The 21,284-nt window shown below is 45.4% G+C and overlaps 1 protein-coding gene across 1 annotated transcript in view; it reads right to left on the bottom strand.

Annotated features, from left to right (window-relative positions):
• The window catches only part of LOC138283572 (putative leucine-rich repeat-containing protein DDB_G0290503), a 511,080-nt gene that overhangs the window by 339,790 nt on the left and 150,006 nt on the right, over positions 1-21,284 (bottom strand). The window contains exon 4 of the mRNA XM_069221509.1: positions 12,679-12,741. Within this exon, the coding sequence (XP_069077610.1) occupies positions 12,679-12,741 (63 nt within the window). The remainder of the gene's footprint in view (positions 1-12,678; positions 12,742-21,284) is intronic.

The following is a 21,284-nucleotide window of genomic DNA, read 5'->3' on the forward strand; positions in this document are numbered from 1 at the left end:
AGAGTGACACACACACGCACCACCCCCACCCTCACCCCCAACACTATACACACAATCAGCTGCAGTAATAAAACATATTTACCCCGTACCCCTGAGGAATAATGCAAGGACTACAGGAATGTGCACAAGTGAGAGTAATAGTAACAACACAGTAGAAATACAAAAATGCAATGTAATGGTATAAACATATGTACAGTTCAAGGGACACTGCCCAGTACTCGTGCGTGGGTCACAGGGCCACAGGGGAAGGTCCAAGGCCCCACTTGTCATGCGCACCAACACAGAGAGAACACTGCAGGGGCATCAGTTGGAAAATAGGCAGGAATCTCAGGGGGACGGGAGGCGGGGCACCTCAGCCGGCAGATGAAACAAGACCACTGGTTCTGGAGTGGGCAACATGCCCTGTGCTTGGTCCTGGGGAGTGCAAAGCCACAGTCTCTCAAGTGGGTGACTTTCCCACATGCTCTGGACGGGGCAACATGCCCTGTGCTTGACCCTTGGGAGTGCAAAGCCACAGTCTCTCAAGTGGGTGCCTTGCCCACATGCTCTGGAGGGGGCAACATGCCGTGTGCTTGGTCTTGGGGAGTGCAAGGCCACAGTCTCTCAAGTGGGTGACTTGCCCACATGCTCTGGAGGGGGCAAAATGCCCTGTGCTTGGTCCTGGGTAGTGCAAAGCCACAGTCTCTCAAGTGGGTGACTTGCCCACATGCCCTGGAGGGGGAAACATGCCCTGTGCTTGGTCCTGGGTAGTGCCAGGCCACAGTCTCTCAAGTGGATGACTTGCCCATATGCTCTGGAGGGGGCAACATGCCCTGTGCTTTGTCCTGGGGAGTGCAAGGCCACAGTCTCGCATGTGGGTGTCTTCCAAACTGGTTCTGGAGAGGGCATCGTGCCCTGTGTTTCTGATCTTGGGGAGGCTGGGGTTGGTGGGTGTCTTACCCACTGGTTCTGGAGGGGGCATCATGCCCTGCGCTACGGATCCTGGGGAGGCTGGGGTTGGTGGGTGTCTTACCCACTGATTCTGGAGCTGGCATCGTGCCCTGTGCTTCTGTTTCTGGGGAGGCTGGGGTTGGTGGGTGTCTTACCCACTAGTTCTGGAAGGGGCATCGTGCCCTGTGCTTCTGTTCCTGGGGAGTGCAGGGTCACAGTCTCTCAGCTGGGTGTCATACCCACAAGATTTGCATGGGGCAGGCCGCACAGCAGCCCATGGAGGCAGGACTACATACCGTCCACTGGCGGTGATGGCTGCTCAGTGGTGGTGCTGCTGGCGCTGCTGCTGGTGGTGGGGGAGGCTACAGCCCATCCCCTGCAGCCTTCGACAGCTGCCCGTTGCTGGTGGTGGTGCTTCTGTTGTTGCTGGTGGTGGTGGGGGGAGGCTCCGGCCCATCCCCTAGAGCCTCGGACGGCTGCCCACTGCTGGTGGTGGTGCTGCTGCTGGTGGTGGGGGGGAGGCATCAGCCCATCCTCTGCAACCTCAGCTGGCTGCACAACCATGGTTGGTGGTGGGGGCTCCATCTGTCCATTGCCCTTCCTGTCAGCAGCTGGGGATGGCTCCTTGCCTTTCCTGGCAGCACTTGGGGCAGGCTCCTTGCCCTTCCTGGCAGCACTTGGGGTAGGCTCCTTGCCCTTCCGGGCAGCAGCTGGGGCAGGCACCCTTTCCTTGAAGCTGCCTGGTGCCCTGGATCCTTTCCCACCACGAGTGGGTGTGGAGACTACTGGGCCCGTGGACTGGGTGGCCGAGGTGCTTGTCTGAGTTTTTGCCACCCTGTCCAGACGTGAAGGACAGGGGGATGGACGGGTAGGGAAGAGGTCAATGGTGGAAAGGAAAATCTATTTAGAGACATTGGGGTGGCAAGAGGGAGAAGGTTTGGGAGTGGAGGAAGAGGGATTGGTGCATGGGCTGGATGCTGTTGTGAGGTGGATAGCTGTTGGGTGTCTGAGTGCTTGCGTTTGTGTACCTTGGGAGGGGGGTGACAGACACGGCGGGAGAGGACACAGGGGACGTGTGCATGGCTGTAGTGGAGGTGTCTGCTCGTGAGGTGTATGTTCTGCTAGGTGTGGTGGTGATGCCGGTAGTGGATGAGGATGTAGTGCATGCAGGTGTGAGTGTAGACGAAACTGGGAGGGAGGTGGAGGACTAGGAGGGAGACACAGTGGAAATTGTGGATGTTGGTATGCCTGCATCTGAATGGTGTTTGCGTGACTGCATGTGGGATGATGTGTGGTGCTTGTGTTTGCCTGTGCCACTCCTGTGTGTTGTCCTGTGTGCATGCTCGTCTGTCTGTGTGCTTAGGATAAGGAACTGTCAAAATGGATTTCTTCTTAAGAACAGTTGAATAGATATTTATTAATTCTGCTGAAATCTGCATGGGTGGAAGGCTCATTCATTGGACACTCTTGGATTATTTCTTGATCACTTTTAACTCTTATTATTATCTTGGTCACTTCTCTTAGAATATCATCTTGGTCACTTCTCTTCGATTTTATTCTTGGAAAAATTGTAGAAAAATACCAACACAGGACAGAGTTTACCTGGTTTAACTCCTGGGTTTCAATCTAACACAAGTGGGTGATCTTGGCTGCATCGATCTTCCTCTTTTTCCTCTCTCTGGAATAAATGCATATTTCTCTTCTAGTCACTTTCAAGCACTCACCTACAAATTAATTCCATACTGGTTTCACTTTTGAAATGAGTCTACTCTGAGAGACAAGTATATCTTATGGAGATGATTGCTTCTCCGAAAAGTTTGACTTTTTCTTTGCACTCTGGGTGATATTTCAAACTTTTCCTTTTCTCCTCCAAAAAGAAGGGTTTCTTTCTCTAATTGCTTTTTGTATTCTTGCAGCCTTGAGAAAGCCCCAGGTGAGTGAAACATGTGTCGGCTGTTGTTGCTCTCTATTTGTATTCTTGCAGCCTTGAGAAAGCCCCAGGTGAGTGAAACATGAGTCGGCTGTTGTTGCTCTCTATGTATTTGACAATAAATATCTACAGGGTTCAATTACTTGGCTCAACGTGCTTCTTAAAATCCTGTTGCGATGTGAAGATTTGGACTATCAACTTGAAATAAAAAATGGATCTACCAATACCTTGTTGCAGCCTTATATACCTATATTGAGGAAACAAGGCACTTGGTACTGACTGCGTAAACGTTGGCTGACGGAGAAGCCAGGAAGTTCTCAATTGGCAGAATGTTGGACGCTGTACGCTGGTGCGAGTGGCTCGCGTCTTGGATTTGCTTGGCTGCGGGAGTGCGAGCCGCTGACCGCGGAGACGCGCTGCTGCGGCGGTTTGAGGGTGCAGCTACCCGGGAGGACTGCTTTTTCGCCGGTGTGTGTTCCGGCTGAGGCAGCCCCCCCTGCTCCCTTCCAGTGCTGGTTTAGCTGTTTTGGCGCGGACTGGGCCAGAAGGAGCGCCAGAAGGAGTTCTGCTGCCCTGCCCCGCAGACCGGTTGATCCGGGGGGGGTCCCGTTGCTCCTGCCGTACCCTGGCCGGATCTTGCCATGCGGGTCACCTTTTGGGCACTTGGCCATCCCCCGCTTCTGTCCTCCGCTCCAGCTCCGGCTCCAGCCCTAGTGCCGGTATTTTGTCACCCTTGCCTCGCCCAGCCCCACCCCTGCCTCAGCTCTAGCCTCGGATCTGGCGCTGCTGGTGGTCTGGTTGGTCCGGTTGGTGGCTGGTGGTTGCTTGGTCTACGTCGCCTCCGAGCCCTGGGGAGGAGTTGGTGTTCAGGAGATTGGAGACAGGAAAATAAATGAAGAACTGGAAAAGAGGGGACTCTAGGTGACTCTAGACCCCGGTGGATCCAGTGATTGCGAGTGGACTGCATAAACCAACGCAAGTAAGAGCCCTACCAACCTGTCATTCACCTGTTATTTACCTGCTATTTCTCTATTAATCTAACTTAAGACATTTGAGACCAGTATCTAGGGGGGGGGGGGCGGAGAGGATCAGAGGAGGACCAGAGGAGCAGATGTTAATGGTGCCGGAGGGATAGACACCATTCGTGTACTGCGCTTTTGTGTGCAGCATATTGTGTGTATATTGTGTGCCTCCGCAAAAGCATTTTACATCTTAGAGAACAATCTACAGAGACTAGAAACCACTGAAGTTGCTGGTCTATCCACACAGCAAGAGTTAAAAAAAAAAAAAAAAGAGATATAACAAGACATTAGCAACAATAATAATAAAAGTCATTCCTAAAGATTCAGTAAGGAACCAAGGGGGGCACGGAGGACGGTGAAGCCCCCTAAGATGGTTGGAACAAGAGGAAAAACAAAGAAGGCCAGGGAGGCCAACGAGGTACTCGTTCACCTAGCGAAATTCCAAAGATCAGAGCAGGAACCCAACAGTTCACAAGATCTGGGATTAGACCAGGACCAGGACCCTGGAACCACTCAGTTATCCCAAGGGGAATTTATAAATCAAGAAGAGGTCACAGCAGAGGGTGTCCAAATCGGGATTCCCGCCGACGAAAGTGAATCCGGAGAAGAGTTGGGTGGGACACCTGAAGTGGCGCCAGGGCCTCTGCTGCTAGCCTATACTGACTCCGATGAAATGGGGTGTGTAATACTGAATGCAGGAGAAACTGTGGGGGGCCTTGCAAGTCCTCCGAGTAGGAGACAACAGTATACACCTATGCACCCAGGCCCAGGTGGGACCAGAGGAGTATGGAAAACTAAACCAAAGATAAACACCATCACTAACTAATCTAATTAAGTGAACCTAAATACTGATCGGCTGCAGATGCAAAGCTCCAAAGCTAGTGACCTCCCATTACAGTCATCGGGGGAAAAAGGTGGCAATAACGGGGGGGTGAACTAGAGCTTTCAGAGACCGGGCATCAGGATACTTGCCTATCCCAGCCACGATCTGCTCGATCATCGCAACTACCCTGTCCAATGAATAACTCCCTCGGGGATGGCGAAGTGGAGTCAAATAATTTCCCAGAGTGGGGCAATTTTCCGGGAAAGCAAAGAAATGGCGATGAATCACCTTATCCCGAAGCCCAAATGGGACCATTAAATTCTGGGAGCTTCCCACTAACATTCCCACCACGATGTGCCTAAGCAGAACTTATAGTACCCCAAAACGTAAAGGGTCTTTAAACAGAACAATTACCACCAAAACAGACCCATAAGCTTTCAGCGCCACTGCTTCATCGCAAAAGCCAAACTGTAAAAACTGTAAAAACTAATTTAACGCTGTGCAGACTCAATAGTAGTTCCTTTAGTCTGGAGCTTTCCTCACCTGACAACTCCGTAATTGGCAATATAGAGCCCCAATTAAACAGTATAACATCGGAAGATCTAAACTTCCTGGAAGGTAGTATAATACAAGGCCACAGAGGAGAGGACGATAAGAATTCAGAAGGCCAGATAATTAATGAGCAAAGTGGGAAAACTTGGGGAAACAGAGATGATCTCTCATTAGACCAACCAATTCTTAGCATCATGAAAGTTATATGTACAACATTGGACTTAATTGCAACAACGATCATGGTCCAGTCTCAAAAATTTGACGATCAACTTGAGCTGACTAAACAATTTACAACCTCAATACAGACTATAGATTACAGGATGGCCTTAGTAGAGGGCGTAATAAGGGAAAACCTGTTGCACAAGGCAGTGGCTGACAAAATGGACAAGATGGATAGGCAAGCCTGTGGCCCACTGCTGGAAAAATTACTGGAAGTCCCGAAAGTAATCAAAGACATAATCGAAGATTACAAATATAGCCTCAAAAGCACACAGGTGTGCAATCACGAGTCAGCAGAAACAGAATCCAGTTAACTGAAAGGCCAATAGACAGAGAAGATAGAGAAGGGCCCTCTGGCCCAGGACGAGAGAATTGCCCAGACACAAAAACCTATATAGACAAGACGGAGAGAATCAACGGAAGTCCTGTACCTGGAATCAAAGCCTCAAATACAGTAGAAAAGGGACCCCGAGCAAAAGGCCTCAACCAATAGGTAGATGGAAAAACACATGGAAAAAAGCTATAGGAAATAAAAAAGCTCCAAATATGCCACAACAGGCAAGCCCAACAGGGCAAACCAGGAACACAGGTGACGAGTCTGCCCAACAGCAGCATAGAGATCAAAACATTAAGTCAGAGAGACCCGAGAAACCTACTGACAAAGACATTAACTTTACAAATAAAAATCCCGGATTACTGTGCGACAAAAGCTGCACTCACCATTCCCATATAAACCGTATACCCATTGGCCCCAGGGGATACCAAGCATCTGGGCATGACTTAGATAAAGGAAGGAGGTCAGAAAAAGATCCAGGTGCAAATCATGGGACAAATGAGGCAAACAACTCCCTAGTCAATGGACAACCCAAATGGAGCCCAGAGACATCAAAATTAAGTACCGGCATCGACAAGTACCTCCCAGCTATAAAAATAGAACACTCAGCTCAGGTACATTACTTAAATACAGTAGGAGACCACTATGGAAAACCCCAGCAGCCTCCGAACTCCATTACTGAGGGGGTAGAACAAGAAAACAGCAAAAGTGAAAGCAGAAGGGCAGAGAGCCCGGAGTGCATAGGAAGTGAACAAAGTATAAGAACAACCATGTGTGTGGACAATACAATAGCCCCGGTTCCCGCACCTCGGACAAAAGTAAAATACTGCTCTCAGGTTAGCCCTGGAAACCACAACCTCAGTAGCCAGCTTGGGTGGGTCACTGATCTGCTTGCCCTACAGCGCCCAGTGCTTGACCTGGAAACTAAAGGAAAAAGGGATAATTGGCCTCCAAAAAGGCAACCTTATGAAGAACATAGGAACAAAGAGTTTCAACTTGGGAGGGAAAAAGGCCAGGTAGAACGAACATTGACTAGCTGGGCAGCTACCACTTATACCAAAGAAAAAGAAGATAATCAACTTCAAGGAAGGCGGTCGCAGGGAGGTGGCGGGCATACCGAGATCCGCACTGAAATAACTAAAGAGCTTGAAGCCACGATCACGTTTATCCCCGAGTACTCCTCAAGAGGAAGTCATGACATCCTAAATAGGACTAATATCCTATATTTGGTCAACTCTCTGCCAGCTTTGCAGAACGTAACAACTAAAGACCTCCTCTCAGTAAGATTCATACAAGGAAAAGAATTAGAGAACGGGGAATCAACACAAACAGTCTGGGCTTCACCTTGGATAGCAGAACAGATCCTGGGGAATATCTACTGCTATTCCACAAAAGGAACCATATCCAACAATATTTCTTGAAAAAACTCCAAAGCAAAACGTGTCGGGTAGGCAAGAGGTAAAAGGCAATTCTGGCTCGATACTCCAGGGAGCAATTAGCTCCAAACAACAACAATTCCCTGAACGAATAAATCTGAGCAATATGAGGTTCTGTCTGTTGGTCAATTCCCCTAGAAACAGCAGGGGCAATCCCCCACAGTTGCAGAATTATGAAGATCAACCATCTAGAAGCTTGTAGCAAAAAATGGACGGGTTGAACACAAAAGATAGAACTAGTCCCACATTAAAATTTTTATGATGGAACATTGCAGGCTTAAAAAGTAAAATGGAAGATAAGGACTGGGTTGAATTCATTAAACAACAAGACATCAGCTGCTTCCAAGAAACTTGGTCTACTAATGCCATTGACCTATAGCATCTCACCTGCTATCAAACAAAAAAAAAGGAAGACCATCGGCAGGCCTGATCATTTGGATCAGAACTTCACTACTGGGAAACTCCGTAGTAACTCATGCTGTATTAAGCAAGGAAATCCAGACGCTTGCAGTAAAATATGAGGAGTGGTCACTCGAAATAGTAAATGTGTATTTCCCTCCTATTAGCCGGGTCCAAGTCATGCCAGGTGTGCGGCTCCTTAAGGAACAAATCTTAAACAAAAGAACTAAGGGTTGGAGGAACCCTGCACTAGGTCACACGAACAACCGCTCTCCCCAGCTTTGTAAAACCTTTTTACTGATATGTGGTGATTTCAACACTAAACCCCATTCTATCCTCTGGGATGAACAAGTAGTAGAGGAAGATCACGTTTGGAACATTCCTACGCCCCTCATCCAACGATGTCAAGACTCCAAGAAAGGAGAATTAATCTTTGAAGCATTAATAGAAGGAGGAATCCGCACATTAAACGGAAGAACAAATTCAGATAGAACTTTCAAATCTACCTTTCGAACTGGAAAAAGGCAAAGTATAATCGATTACATGGCAATAAACATCGAAGTCTGGCATGATGTCATCGATATGGAAATAAGGGACAGGATCAAGAGTGACCATGACCCATTGCTAATGGAGATAGTCCATCCGGACACAAGCCCAGGGAAGGCTGAATCTCCATTTAACGGAAATAGCTTAACAATAACCATGAGAGCAAATAGGAAAAACATATTAAGGTCAAATGTGGATGAATCTTATACAAGTGTACCTAGTCAAACCTGGTTGCTATCACTCAGCACGTTTTTAAACCTACCAGTTAACAAAGCTTTACCCCTCCTGCATAATTTTAATAATCTGCTATTACAAACAACAAAGGAAAGGACCAAGCATCTTCAAACTAATCCTAATACGATGGAGGGCTGGTTCGATGAAGAGTGTTTGAAACTAAAAAACACCCTATCACAAGCGCTAAAGAATCGGCATTTGAACGACTTTAATGAGCAACATTTTTATGAATGCAGGCAACAGTACAAAAAATTACTGAGATACAAAAGGAAGATATTCCCACATAAGCTCTGGAAAATTCTCCTGCAGGCAATATCGGCAGGAAACTGCTAAAAGTTTTGGGAGATAGCCAGGTGGGGATGCGAAGGCCCTTCGAAAAACCTAGAACTGAATATCAACCCACAACTTTGGGTAAAGCACTTTACTGCCTTGTATCAGGAAGAGGTCAAGACGGCATCCGGGAGTACTAATAACTTAAAAAGTCTTACTCAAGGGCTGGAAGGTAGTAATCAAAGATCAAGTAAGGTATTTCCACTTCAAATGACCTATGTAGTACCATCAAAATGGCCTGTTAGATCGATAAATGAAACCCAGAATGAATTAGTCCCTAACGAATTCCCTAGCACAAATTCCATGCAAGTAACCCATGCCATTCCACGTGCAATGGAGTTAATACCGGAATTCAGTGAGAAAGAGATTAAACAAGTTATTCTCCTCCAAAAGCCGTACAAGGCTGCAGGCCCAGACGGTATCCCTTCAGACGTTTATCGTAACCAGCTAACGTTATGGCTACCTGCTCAAGCCCGTCTATTCACGGTATTTGGCACCACAAGGTAATCCCTACTTCTTGGAAGAAATCAATAATTGTTCCAATTCACAAAAAAGGGCCTTGGGACATGGTGTGCAACTACAGGCCTATCTCATTGCTTGATAGTGTTGGAATTTTTTTTGCCAAACTGATTCAGTTGCGCCTAGACCAATGGCTAGAGGATGGAGATTTAATATCGACACATCAAGCTGGTTTTAGGAGAGGCCAAAGCACAACAGATCAACTTTTTAAGTTGAACATGATCTGCGCTAAATACGCCACCCTAAAAGATTGTCCATTATATTTGGTCTTTGTGGATCTTCAAACAGCCTTTGACAGCGTAAATCGCCAAACATTATGGCAGTTATTGTCGGAAATGGGTATACAGGGAAAAATTTTAAGGCTGTTAATTCTACTGCATACAGGAAATACTGCCAGGGTCAGATATACTATGAGAAATGATTCTACGGCAGAAATTCCAATCCAGTGAGGTGTAAAACAAGGCTGCGTTTTGGCCCCAACCTTATTCAATTGTTATATAAATGAAGTAAGTCAAGACCTGAGGAAATTAAATCTGGATGTGCCAAAACTAGCCAATGAAAGTATACCTATCCTGCTCTTTGCTGATGACGCTGTATTACTGGCAAGAAGGGAGTTAGCAATGCATCGACTACTTAGGGGTTTTGAATCATTTTGCACCTCAAGGAGCATGGTAATCAATGAGGGGAAAACAAAGTTTATGATTCTTAACCAAAAACAGACGATGCAATCGACTTTTAGGGCAAACAACAAGCCTTTGGCCCGAGTGGCTACTTATGACTACCTGGGTTGCAGACTGGACGAAAAACTGACATGGAAACCACAAATTTATAAAAGTAACATCTCCTTGGTCCAACAAGCTGGAGCGGTACTCAGATTCGCAAAAGCTACAGGCAACCATTCTGTGAGTTCTGCACTGCTTGCATATAAAACAAAAGCAAAGGCTGCAGCACTTTATAGCGCAGAGATCTGGGGATTTAGAAAGACTCCATCAATACAAGTAACCGAGAATAATTTTTTACGCCGATTACTATGTTTAGGCATTGCCACACCAATGAATGCAATAAGAATTGATCTACAAATGAGAAAGGTTGAGGACTACATTGCACTGGCTCCAATAAGATACTGGATCCGTATTTGGGCAAAAGAGGAACTCAAACCATATAGAGATGTACTTATGGACATCATGAAGCTACAAAGCCATCGGAAATTGCCCTGGTTCAAACACATCTCAACCATCCTGGCTGCTATCGGCCAGGAAGAAGACCTCTGGCTCCATCCAGGAAAAATCAGAAGGCCTAGTTTATCTGTCATAAAAAAGGCATGAAATCAGAAGGCCTTGTTTATCTGTCATAAAAAAGGCGTACTGGGAGCAAAAGACTCAGAGTATGTGTGAGACACTTAGCCCTTTATTTAAGCGTTACATTTTGTTTAACCAAGAGCTTAAACCAGCAATTTTCATAGACAGTATTTATCGAGAAGAAAAAAGGGTTCTCTATTTTAAATTTCGTATGGGCACACTACCAGTGATGGCGGTGACCAATAGATGGCAACCCGTCCCTCCGGGTAGATTAGAATGTTGTCCATGTCTTCATGGTGGCCAAGAAACACTATCCCACTTCCTTTTATTATGTCACTTCACGCTCAAACTCCGCAAATTGTATTTACGTCCACTTTTTAGATCATACGGAGTTAGGAAGTGCAATGAGGCGGAAGTGTTATGTATGCGATCAGACGAGAAACACATTGTGACAAAGGTCTCAACTTACATACTGGAAGCATGGAAGTTATGTCTATCAATGCACCCACAGTTGGCACAAGTATAATTGCTTGTGTTATCCCATAGCTTTACTAGCGTGGGAAATCGGTGCAGGTTGTTGTAAAACGGGGCTAGGTCCTGGGTTACTATTAAACTGTTGGCAGGCACCGTAAGGACCCAAATGATTAGTGCCAGAATAAGATATTTCAATTTTAGATTTATAATGTTTTTCTAGAATAAGTTAAGAGTTTTATGCAAATTGTGGTCATAGACCAAGTTTTATGAGACTGCAGGGCAAATTGGATACATTTTGGCACATGTTAAATCAAAAATTCAAGTATAGTTTTTTCTTTCTATTGAGACGTTTTATTTAATGCGATTTTTACCGAGTGTGATGGATTGGTATTTATTGTGCGTTATTGTTATGGCCGGATAGGCTGACAACAATTAAATAAATGGTAAATGGTAAAATGGAGGAAACAAGGGGGTCCACACCTCTTTGGTAGCCCATAACCCTATAAAATTGGGAACTGAAAAATTAGAAGAGAGTGTTGGACCTATTGGAGTGCATTTTTCTACGGGATATCCGTCACATTTGTGACAGAGTAATCCCCACCTCCAAACTTGTAATGAGGCCCTAAGTTTGTAGACTATCTCCAGGTAGAGAAAGCATTAAGCTAGTGCCAGGGAAATGAAACTTTCCCTCATCCTGAAAATATAGAACATTTTTCATTCCTCTATTTATGCATCAAACGAATATACATGAGCTCATTGAAATGCCAAACGCCCAAACTACAGACTATCATAGACTCTTATATGATTCAGAGGAACATCTTATAGACTGCAAGGAGTATGATCCAAAGAGCAGGACATGGGACTATGCACATCAGGGGCTGTAGTATACTTAAAGCCTGATTTAGATTTCAGCGGACTCCGTCACAATGGTGATGGATATCCCATCTGCCGAAATATAGATCCCATTATTTTCTACTGGATTTATATTTCAGCAGATGGGATATGCGTCACCGTTGTGATGGAGTAACCCGTCCGCTGAAATCAAAATCAGGCCCTTAGTGTACCCTACACAGAAACAGAGGAAAGGCGGGAGTGAGGAGAATGTGACAGGGATGAAGATGAGAGTAGAAAGGGACGAAATTGGGGAGTCGAGAAGGAAAGACAAAAAGAATGAGGTACTTGACGAACCATAAGTAGGAGTATAGCTATCATTTGTGCAGCAGGTGCAGGGACATCAAACTCCAGATGTATTATAGGCCCACTGCACCTCATTCATATCAATATTTCAGTATCAACCCGGGGGTCTAGTTTGCTTGCATTAGGACCCATGACACTCAGGCTATGCCAGTGCAGTCCAAGAGGTCACAAATGCAACATTTTAATTAGCAACCCCAAATACCCCAAATATTAGTATATGACATGGGCAGAACTCAAGCCTCTATGCTGGTCTCCCAAGTGGTTCACTGAAGGCCCAAAAGAAAAAATAGCTATGAAAGTCTGAATTGCAGTACAGATAACAAAGCCAGTAGAGAGAGTATAGTCGGACATATTTTTTTAATTTTACACCATAATCAGATGTAAATAATCCAAGTCAAGCCTCAGTCAAAATCTAACCTTCTCAGAGCTACTTACCAAAAGATACACAATTATGAACAATAGGGCAGCCACCCTGTCCCTGATCAGTAAAGGCAGAAACTGAAAAAAGAAATGAAAGAAAGATACATGATTAGAACTTGGCTGTACCAGTGTTCAAGCTAAAAAAAAAAGAAGCAGTTTAGGAAAAATGTAGAAGCTGGAGAAATAACAGTTTAAATTACTACAAACCTCTGACCTTTGCAAACACAAAGGAACACTTCAGATAGCATCTAAAGAAAACTGTTTGTGCTTTGTCATTTAATGTATGCCTCTCTAGGATGTGCGAAGTGGACAGTGGAGATGATGGTAGAATTCTAATCCCATGCTCCTGTCCTTCTCACAGAGTTTACAGATTGGCCAACTATAACAGACTGCAACCTGTAGAGGGTATGTGGATCAGGAAGATCCACATTTATAAACATTGGGGCGTGGGTACGGCAAGCTATTCATGTCAAACTGGTAGCTCTAAGGGCCAGATATACGACCATTTTGTTTTGCGACTTGCAAATTGATAGTCGCAAAACAAAATGTACAACCACACTGTTTGCGATTCGCAAATGGGTCGCAAGGAACCTACCTCATCAATATTCATGAGTCAGGTCGCAAACTGCGACCCATATGTGAATGGTAACAATCACAGGGATAGTGGCCTGCTGGGGTCAGCAGACCACCATGTCTATCATTGCTTTGTCAATAAAGCAATTTTTTTTAATGTAGCCCATTTACCTTAAAGGAAAACAGGATGTATTGAAAAAACAAAAATTAAAAGTTACCTTTTCATTTTTTGAGAGTAGGCAGTGATCTGGGAGACCACTGCCTACTCTGAAAAAATGTCGGGCTCACATTCACAAGGGGGAAGGGTTCCCTTGAGGACCCCTTCCCATTTGTGAATGGGTTACTACCATAACTGCGATTGTTTTACGACCGCATTCATGGTCACAAAACAATCCCACATGGGCCTGCTAGTCAAAATTAGGACGGGATGCCCATGGCATGCCCCTTTCTAATTGCGAGTTGAATCCCTATTTACAGATACCAACTCGCAAAATAGGGATAGTATATATCACAAGGCCATTCTGTGGTCGCAAAAGGTAAATTTTGCACTTTGCAAATCCAAAATAGCTTCCTAAATTTGGCCCTAATTGAATTATGCTTCCTGGAATGAATAGCACATAGCTTCATGAACAAGTTACTTACTTTCGGCAATGCTCATTCTGGTAGCTAATCTATCTCATCATAAATGTTTCACTTTGTGTTTCCTCACTATGTGACTCTCCTCAGGTGCTAGATTGTTTTCCGTGTCACTTTCTGTAAATGCTCCTGTGCCATCATCCTATGTTGTGACTTTGTCCTGGCTCCGGATGTGATGACACAGAGCCACACAAAGCTGACACCTCTTTGCACTCACATCAAATTATACAGTGACAATATCTTCACTCTCCAATGCAGAACATTACTAACAAATTAACTATATTGACACTAGCATGCTCTAGCTTGGAAACATATTATTTTTAAAATGTTCGTTCCACAGAACAGAGCGGAAGGAACATAGGGCCAGATGTAGCAAAGGGTTTGCGCCTCGCAAACGGCGAAAATCGCCGTTTGCGAGGCGCAAAAGCCTCTTTGCTATTCAGAAATGCATATTGCGAGTCGGTACCGACTCGCAATATGCATTTCAGAATCGCAAATAGGAAGGGGTGGTCCCTTCCTATTTGCGAGTCTGAATGGGATGCAATACCATTTGCGACCGCGTACGCGGTCGCAAATGGTATCGCAGTTACCATCCACTTCAAGTGGATGGTAACCCACTCGCAAATTGGAAGGGGTCCCCATGGGACCCCTTCCACTTTGTGAATGGACCCAAAATTATTTTTTCAGGGCAGGGAGTGGTCCAATGGACCACTCCCTGCCCTGAAAAAATACCGAAACTAAAGGTTTCGTTTTTTTTTTAAATGCAGCTCGTTTTCCTTTAAGGAAAACGGGCTACACTTAAAAAAAAAAAACTGCTTTATTGAAAGCAGTCACGAACATGGAGGTCTGCTGACGACAGCAGGCCTCCATGTTTGCGAGTGCCTATACTCGCTATGGGGCCGCAATTTGCGACCCACCTCATGAATATTCATGAGGTGGGTCATTGCGACCCCATAGCGAGTTGCAGTCGGTGTCTGAGACACCGTACTGCATACCAGTTTGCGAGGTGCAAATTGCGAGTCGCATGAACTCGCACTTTGCATCTCGCAAATTTTAAAGTTGCTACATCTGGCCCATAGTGAGGAATTTGAGGTTAGATGTCCACCAGAAAGGCCATCATCCAAATGTAAGTCACTTGTTCTTCTAATGGATATCTCTAACCACATATGTCTGACCTTGTGAATAAAAACCATAGCAGCGTCTTCTCAATGAGGTGGGTCTAAGTTGCGAACATTACACCAGGAAGTCATACTGGGAGTGAGTGGTTAAATTGACCCTCCCTGAGAGAAGATATTGAAGTGCTTTGTAAAGGTTTGAACAGATGTCCACTTTTCAGACTGTTAACATACTAACTCTTCAAACCAAGCCTGCATCCCAGTTAATGTATGAGCCCAAAACCCCTCAGTGGGAATCCTTCTTGGCCATGGCATGACGCAGTTTAATACAAAGAATGACCCATCATGAGAAACTTTTTAACAGAGCCCCTAGAAAAATGTTGATAGGACAAATGCTAAACAAACTGAGAAAAATCAGACACCTTAGCCTGAAGATCAACACCATGCTTCCCCTACCACTTGGTGACAAATTGTCAGTATAAATGTCAGTATAAATGGAAGATGGCAGTGAGCAGCCAAAATGCCATCCACCCCCTCGTTAATTCTGTTTCTTTTTCAGGCACGGAGGTATTATATTGTGGAGATTCTTAAACAGGTCTCTGTTCCATTTTGAGAACAGGTTGCACTCCCAAAGAGACAGCCAAAGCAGAGGGACATATTTGAGACTCTGGAGCTCTGAGCACCAGGTCCTCCATGCCCTGTCCGGTGCTATCAGAAGAGCTGGACCTGGTCATGCTCAACATTCTGAAGGAACTGAGCGATCAGCAGTAGAGGAGGAAATGTGTGCAGCGGCCTCACCCCAGGGAAGTTGGAATGGATCTCCTAGGGTTCCTAAACGAGGAAACTGAAGGACACAAAAGGCTGGGCAACAAGTTGTCTTGAAAGTAGCAAACAGATCTGTCAATGATGTGCCCCATTAGATGAAGATGTCTTATGTTATCCCTGGATGCAGCCACCACTTATGATTGGCAGGAGTACATCTGCTAAGTTCCTGGCTGATGCAGAGGCAGAAAGGCCTTTGACCCTACAGTGTATCCATTGGCCCCTATACAGTGCGTCCTCTGCACAGGCTAAAGGTGTGATTTTGGTTTGCTGATCGAGAACCCCAGGGAGTACAGCAAGAAAACCGTTACATGCATGTGGTTCAAGAGTATCTCAGATGAGTCAGTTATCGTGGTATGGGAAAATGTGTATCCTCAACCTAAGATGATGGGGCATAAACACCGCCGTGATCTTTATGGACACCTGAGGGACTAAGTTAAAGCCAAAGGGCAGGATGGTGAATTGAAAATGTTTGACTGCACCACAAATCGGAATTATTGTCTGTGGAACCACAGAAAAAACACAAGAAAGTACACATCCAACAAGTTAAAATACACCATCCTATATTCAGGGTCAAAAGCCAACAGGATGTGGACCAGTAGCAAGATTTTGAACTTCTATTTCCTGAGGAACATTGATGGAAACAGACTTCTCTACAGGGTCACCCCCAAACATTTTGCCTTCCTCTTCCAGCGTTTTGCTGATACATGTTGGCCTTAGGTCTCTGTACCCTTTACCAGTGCTAAGGTGCTTGTGCTCCCTCCCTAAAACATGGTTTAATTGGATTATACCCAATTGGCATATTTAATTTATTCATAAGTCCCTTGTAGAGTGGCACACCATATATCCAGGGTATGTAACTTAAATGCTGCCAGTGGACCTGCAACACTTATTGTGCCACCCACTTAGGTAGCACCTTAAAACATGTCCCAGGCTTGCCAATGCAACTTGAATGCAGTGTCCCACTGCCATGGTTACTTGGCATTTAAACCCCTTGCCAAACCTTAAACTCCCATTTTATTGCATATAAGACACCAGGTAGGCCCTGGATAGTCCAAAGGGTAGGGTGCTGTGTATTTGAAAGGTAGAACATGAACATTTAAGTTTTACATGTCCTAATAGTGAAAAACTCCCAAATTAGTTTTCACTATTGTGAGGCATATCCCTCTCATAAAGAACATTGGGGAGTCCTTATTACATTTAATAAGCTGTTATTCCTAAACCAGAGGAGGTAGCTAGACCATGTTTGGCACCTATGAGCTCGTAATGATAAACCCTCTTAAATAGTAAAGTCAAAGAGCAACTTTGAAAATGCCACTTTAGTAAAGTTGGCTTTTTCCTGCCCTTAGCCCTCCATGCCTGCAGCCTGGCTTAAGTCACATTACTTTGTGTATCTTTGTGAATTCAGCCCAGACAATCACACAGTAGTGGGATTAGAAGAGCCTAAATGGCATTTCCACTGGCAGGAGGGAGGTGCATCTGAGCTCAGCCCCACTTGCACCTGAATAGGCTGTGCTCTCCCACCACACAATAGGCTTAACACCCCTATAATGTCAGTACAGCCAGCTTGGAGCCAGGGCAGGGGAGGCATGAAACTTCAAAGAACCCTTCTGGAAGCTTCTCCCACTTTCTAGGAGCAGGGCAACAGGGTATAAAGATAGAGTTCCAAGACCCACTCCTCAGTTCACTAGTGGACCTTCTGAAGTACTCTCGGAGGACTGCCTGCTGCTATGACCTGCTGTGCACTCTACCATATTGCTGCCTCACCTGGAAAGACTGATTTCACTGCCTGGAACCTGCCTTAAACCCTCAGAGGCCAGCCCTGCTGTTGAGCCCTATATCTTCACCTGCACCCAGGTCTCCCAGAAGTGACTCCAAGGGCTAGTTGCTGGTCTCCTGTTCAGAGCCACAGGGACATAAAAGGCTCCTGCCATCTTGAACCCACACGCTGGAACCAGCCTGAATGAGTCCTGAATCCACAAGAGGGCTCCATGCACTCCTGGACCTTTGGTTGTGGTGCTAGGGGTGACTAGATATCTGTGGTTAGTCCTTTTATCTTTTAGGCGTTGTTTTGAACCTTAAACTTTCAAAATTAATGTCTCAGGTTCTACTGCTTGGATTTTTGTTAATTTTGTCTCAAATACTTTATACAATCTTCTCTGTTTTTCTAAATTGGTTTGGGATTTATATTGTGTTGTGTTTTCACTGTATTGCTGTTTGCGTGCTGCGTGAATACTTTATACACCACCTCTGAGTTCACCCTAACTGCTTTTTGTGACAAGCCACCCAGGGTTAAGGACAGGTTAAATTAGGGTCTTCTTGTGGTTCACCCAGCGAGGGAATACTGCTGTTGCTCGACCCAGGCTCACACCCCCAGTCAACTAACAATTTAATTTCCCACAAATAGGTTCAAGAGTCTGTGGTCTAAGATCAGTCTCTGTCCCTCTTCGTGCTTGGGGATCAGGACGTTTTGGGAATAACTCTCCATACGCTCCATGTTGGGAGTCATCTCAACATCTAAACCTTCTTTAGAGTTAATAAAGGTATCATTCCTTAAGGTCAGAACAAAAACTAAGGGGAAGTAGGGTGGAGCAACTGAGAAGGGGAGGGTGTAACCTAACTAAATAATACGAAGAACCCACTTGTCTGAGCTACTCAGACACCAGCTAAAGAAACAATGTTAAATTCTGCCTATGGTTTGCTAATAAAAATACAAAACTGTGGTCCATACGGGAAGGTATAAGCCTAAACTCCCACGACATAGAACAAGTAATGAATAGAGAATAAATTATATATGCCATATACTCTTTACGCTATGGCCTTAAGCCTTAACCCCTTCTCGTAATACCTATGCCACAAAGCCTAAACCTTAAGTCCTACCTCATACCTCTAACCCCTTTGCCCTGCACTCCAAACCTTAGCCCATAGTTCAAACCCTTATTTTTATACCTCAAGCCCCTACTCCTAAGCCTATACCCCAAATCTTAAACCTATATCAGTAACCCTTTATTCTATTCTTCAAACCCGTAATCCTATTACTTAAACTGTTAAACATACATGTGTATCCCCTAAACATTAATCCATAACTGCATTACTATATACTGTATGCCATATACTCCAAATATTGAACCTATACCCTTAAAGGCAATACTCTAAACACCTATTCACTTTACCCTTAAACGCTAAAGCCTAAATCTAATCATTTTACACCAAATCCTTAATCTTATACTTGAAACCTCTAGCCCTATAACGTTAACCTTATATTCTGAACCACAACCCCTAACCCCATACCCTTAACCCATATACCTTATACCATATAGCATTAGCCCAAATAAACCTTGAACCATTCATCCTAGTCACACAATATATTTTGTGAACAAACACTTTAGGAAGTGTCACTGTTTTTATTTGTTATTTGTAGAACTAATTATTTTTAGAAGTTTTGCTTTTAATTTTTGAGGTAGTGTAGGAGGCTGGCCTGGCTTGTAGTGGGTACCAGAGGTACTTACACCTTGTGCCAGGTCCAGTTATCCCTTATTAGTGTAGAAGAGGTGTTTCTAGCAGCTTAGGCTGATAGAAGGTAGCTATGGCAAAGCAGCTTAGGCTGAACTAGGAGACGTGTAAAGCTCCTACTATACCACTGGTGTCCAATGCACAATATCATAAGACAACACAATACACAGATATACTAAAAATAAAGGTACTTTATTTTGATGACAATATGCCAAAAGCATCTCAGTGAGTACCCTCAGTATGAGGATAAGATATATACACACGATATATGTACCCAAACCACAATTATGCAGATAATAGCAAAAGGAAGTAATGCAAGCAACGTAAAGTTACACTAGATTGCAATAGGGGCACATAGGTATAGGGGCAACACAAACAATATACTCCAAAAGTGGCATGCGATCCACCAATGGACCCCAAACCTATGTGAGTTGTAGAGGTTCGCTGGGACTGTAAGAAAACAGTGAGGGTTAGAAAAATAGCCCACCCCAAGACCCTGAAAGGTAGGTGTGAAGTGCACCTACTATCCCCAAAGAGCACAGAAGTCGTGATACGGGGATTCTGCAGGAAGAACAAACACCAGTAATGCAACAACAGTGGATTTCCGGACCTGAGTACCTGTAAGACAAGGGGACCAAGTCCAATAGTCGCGACAGTGTCGAGAATGGGCAGGAAATGCCAGCTGAGGGTGCAAGGAAGCTGCCACCTGTTGGAAGAAGCTTGGAGTTCAGCAAGAAAGAAGAGGACTAGGAACTTCCCCTTTGGAGGATGGATTTCCCAAGTCGTGAAGAAGCTTGCAGAGGTGTTCCCACGCAGAAAGACTGTAAACAAGCCTTCACGGGTCACGGTTAGGGTTTTTGGATGCTGCTGTGACCCAGGAGGGACCAGGATGTCGCCACTTGGATGAGGAGACAGAGGGGGCGCCCAGCAACGTAGGGAGCCCTCACAGAAGCAGGCAGCACCCGCAGAAGTACCTGAACAGGCACTTAGAAGAAAAGTGAACCAGAGTCCCCCCAAAGTCACAAAAGGGGATCCCACGATGCCGGAGGGCAACTCAGAAGGTTGTGCACTGCAGGTTACATTGTCGGGGACCCAGGCTTGGCTGTGCACGAAGGAAATCCTGGAAGAGTGCACAGGAGCCGGAGCAGCTGCAAATCACGCGGTACCCAGCAATGCAGTCTAGCGTGGGGAGGCAAGGACTTACCTCCACCAAACTTGGACTGAAGAGTCACTGGACTGTGGGAGTCACTTGGACAGAGTTGCTGAGTTCCAGGGACCATGCTCGTCGTGCTGAGAGGTGACGCAGAGGACCGGTGATGCAGTCTTTTGGGGCCTGCGGTTGCAGGGGGAAGATTCTGTCGACCCACAGGAGATTTCTTCAGAGCTCCTGCTGCAGAGAGGAGGCAGGCTACCCCCAGAGCATGCACCACCTGGAAACAGTTGAGAAAGCCGGCAGGATGAAGCGATACAAGGTTGGTAGTAGTCGTCTTGCTACTTTGTTGCGGTTTTGCAGGCGTCCTGAGCAGTCAGCGGTCGATCCTTTGGCAGAAGGTGAAGAGGTGTAGGAAAGTACCATCTTGCCTGGCATGTTACCCCCATATTTCACTGTATATAAGTTGTTTTAGTTTATGTGTCACTGGGACCCTGCCAGCCAGGGCCCCAGTGCTCATAAGTGTGCCCTGTATGTGTTCCCTGTGTGATGACTAACTGTCTCACTGAGGCTCTGCTAACCAGAACCTCAGTGGTTATGCTCTCGCTGCTTTCTAAATTGTCACTAACAGGCTAGTGACCAATTTCACCAATTCACATTGGCATACTGGAACACCCTTATAATTCCCTAGTATATAGTACTGAGGTACCCAGGGTATTGGGGTTCCAGGAGATCCCTATGGGCTGCAGCATTTCTTTTGCCACCCATAGGGAGCTCTGACAATTCTTACACAGGCCTGCCACTGCAGCCTG

This window comes from Pleurodeles waltl, chromosome 3_1 (assembly GCF_031143425.1).
Source record: "Pleurodeles waltl isolate 20211129_DDA chromosome 3_1, aPleWal1.hap1.20221129, whole genome shotgun sequence".
Taxonomy (NCBI): domain Eukaryota; kingdom Metazoa; phylum Chordata; class Amphibia; order Caudata; family Salamandridae; genus Pleurodeles; species Pleurodeles waltl.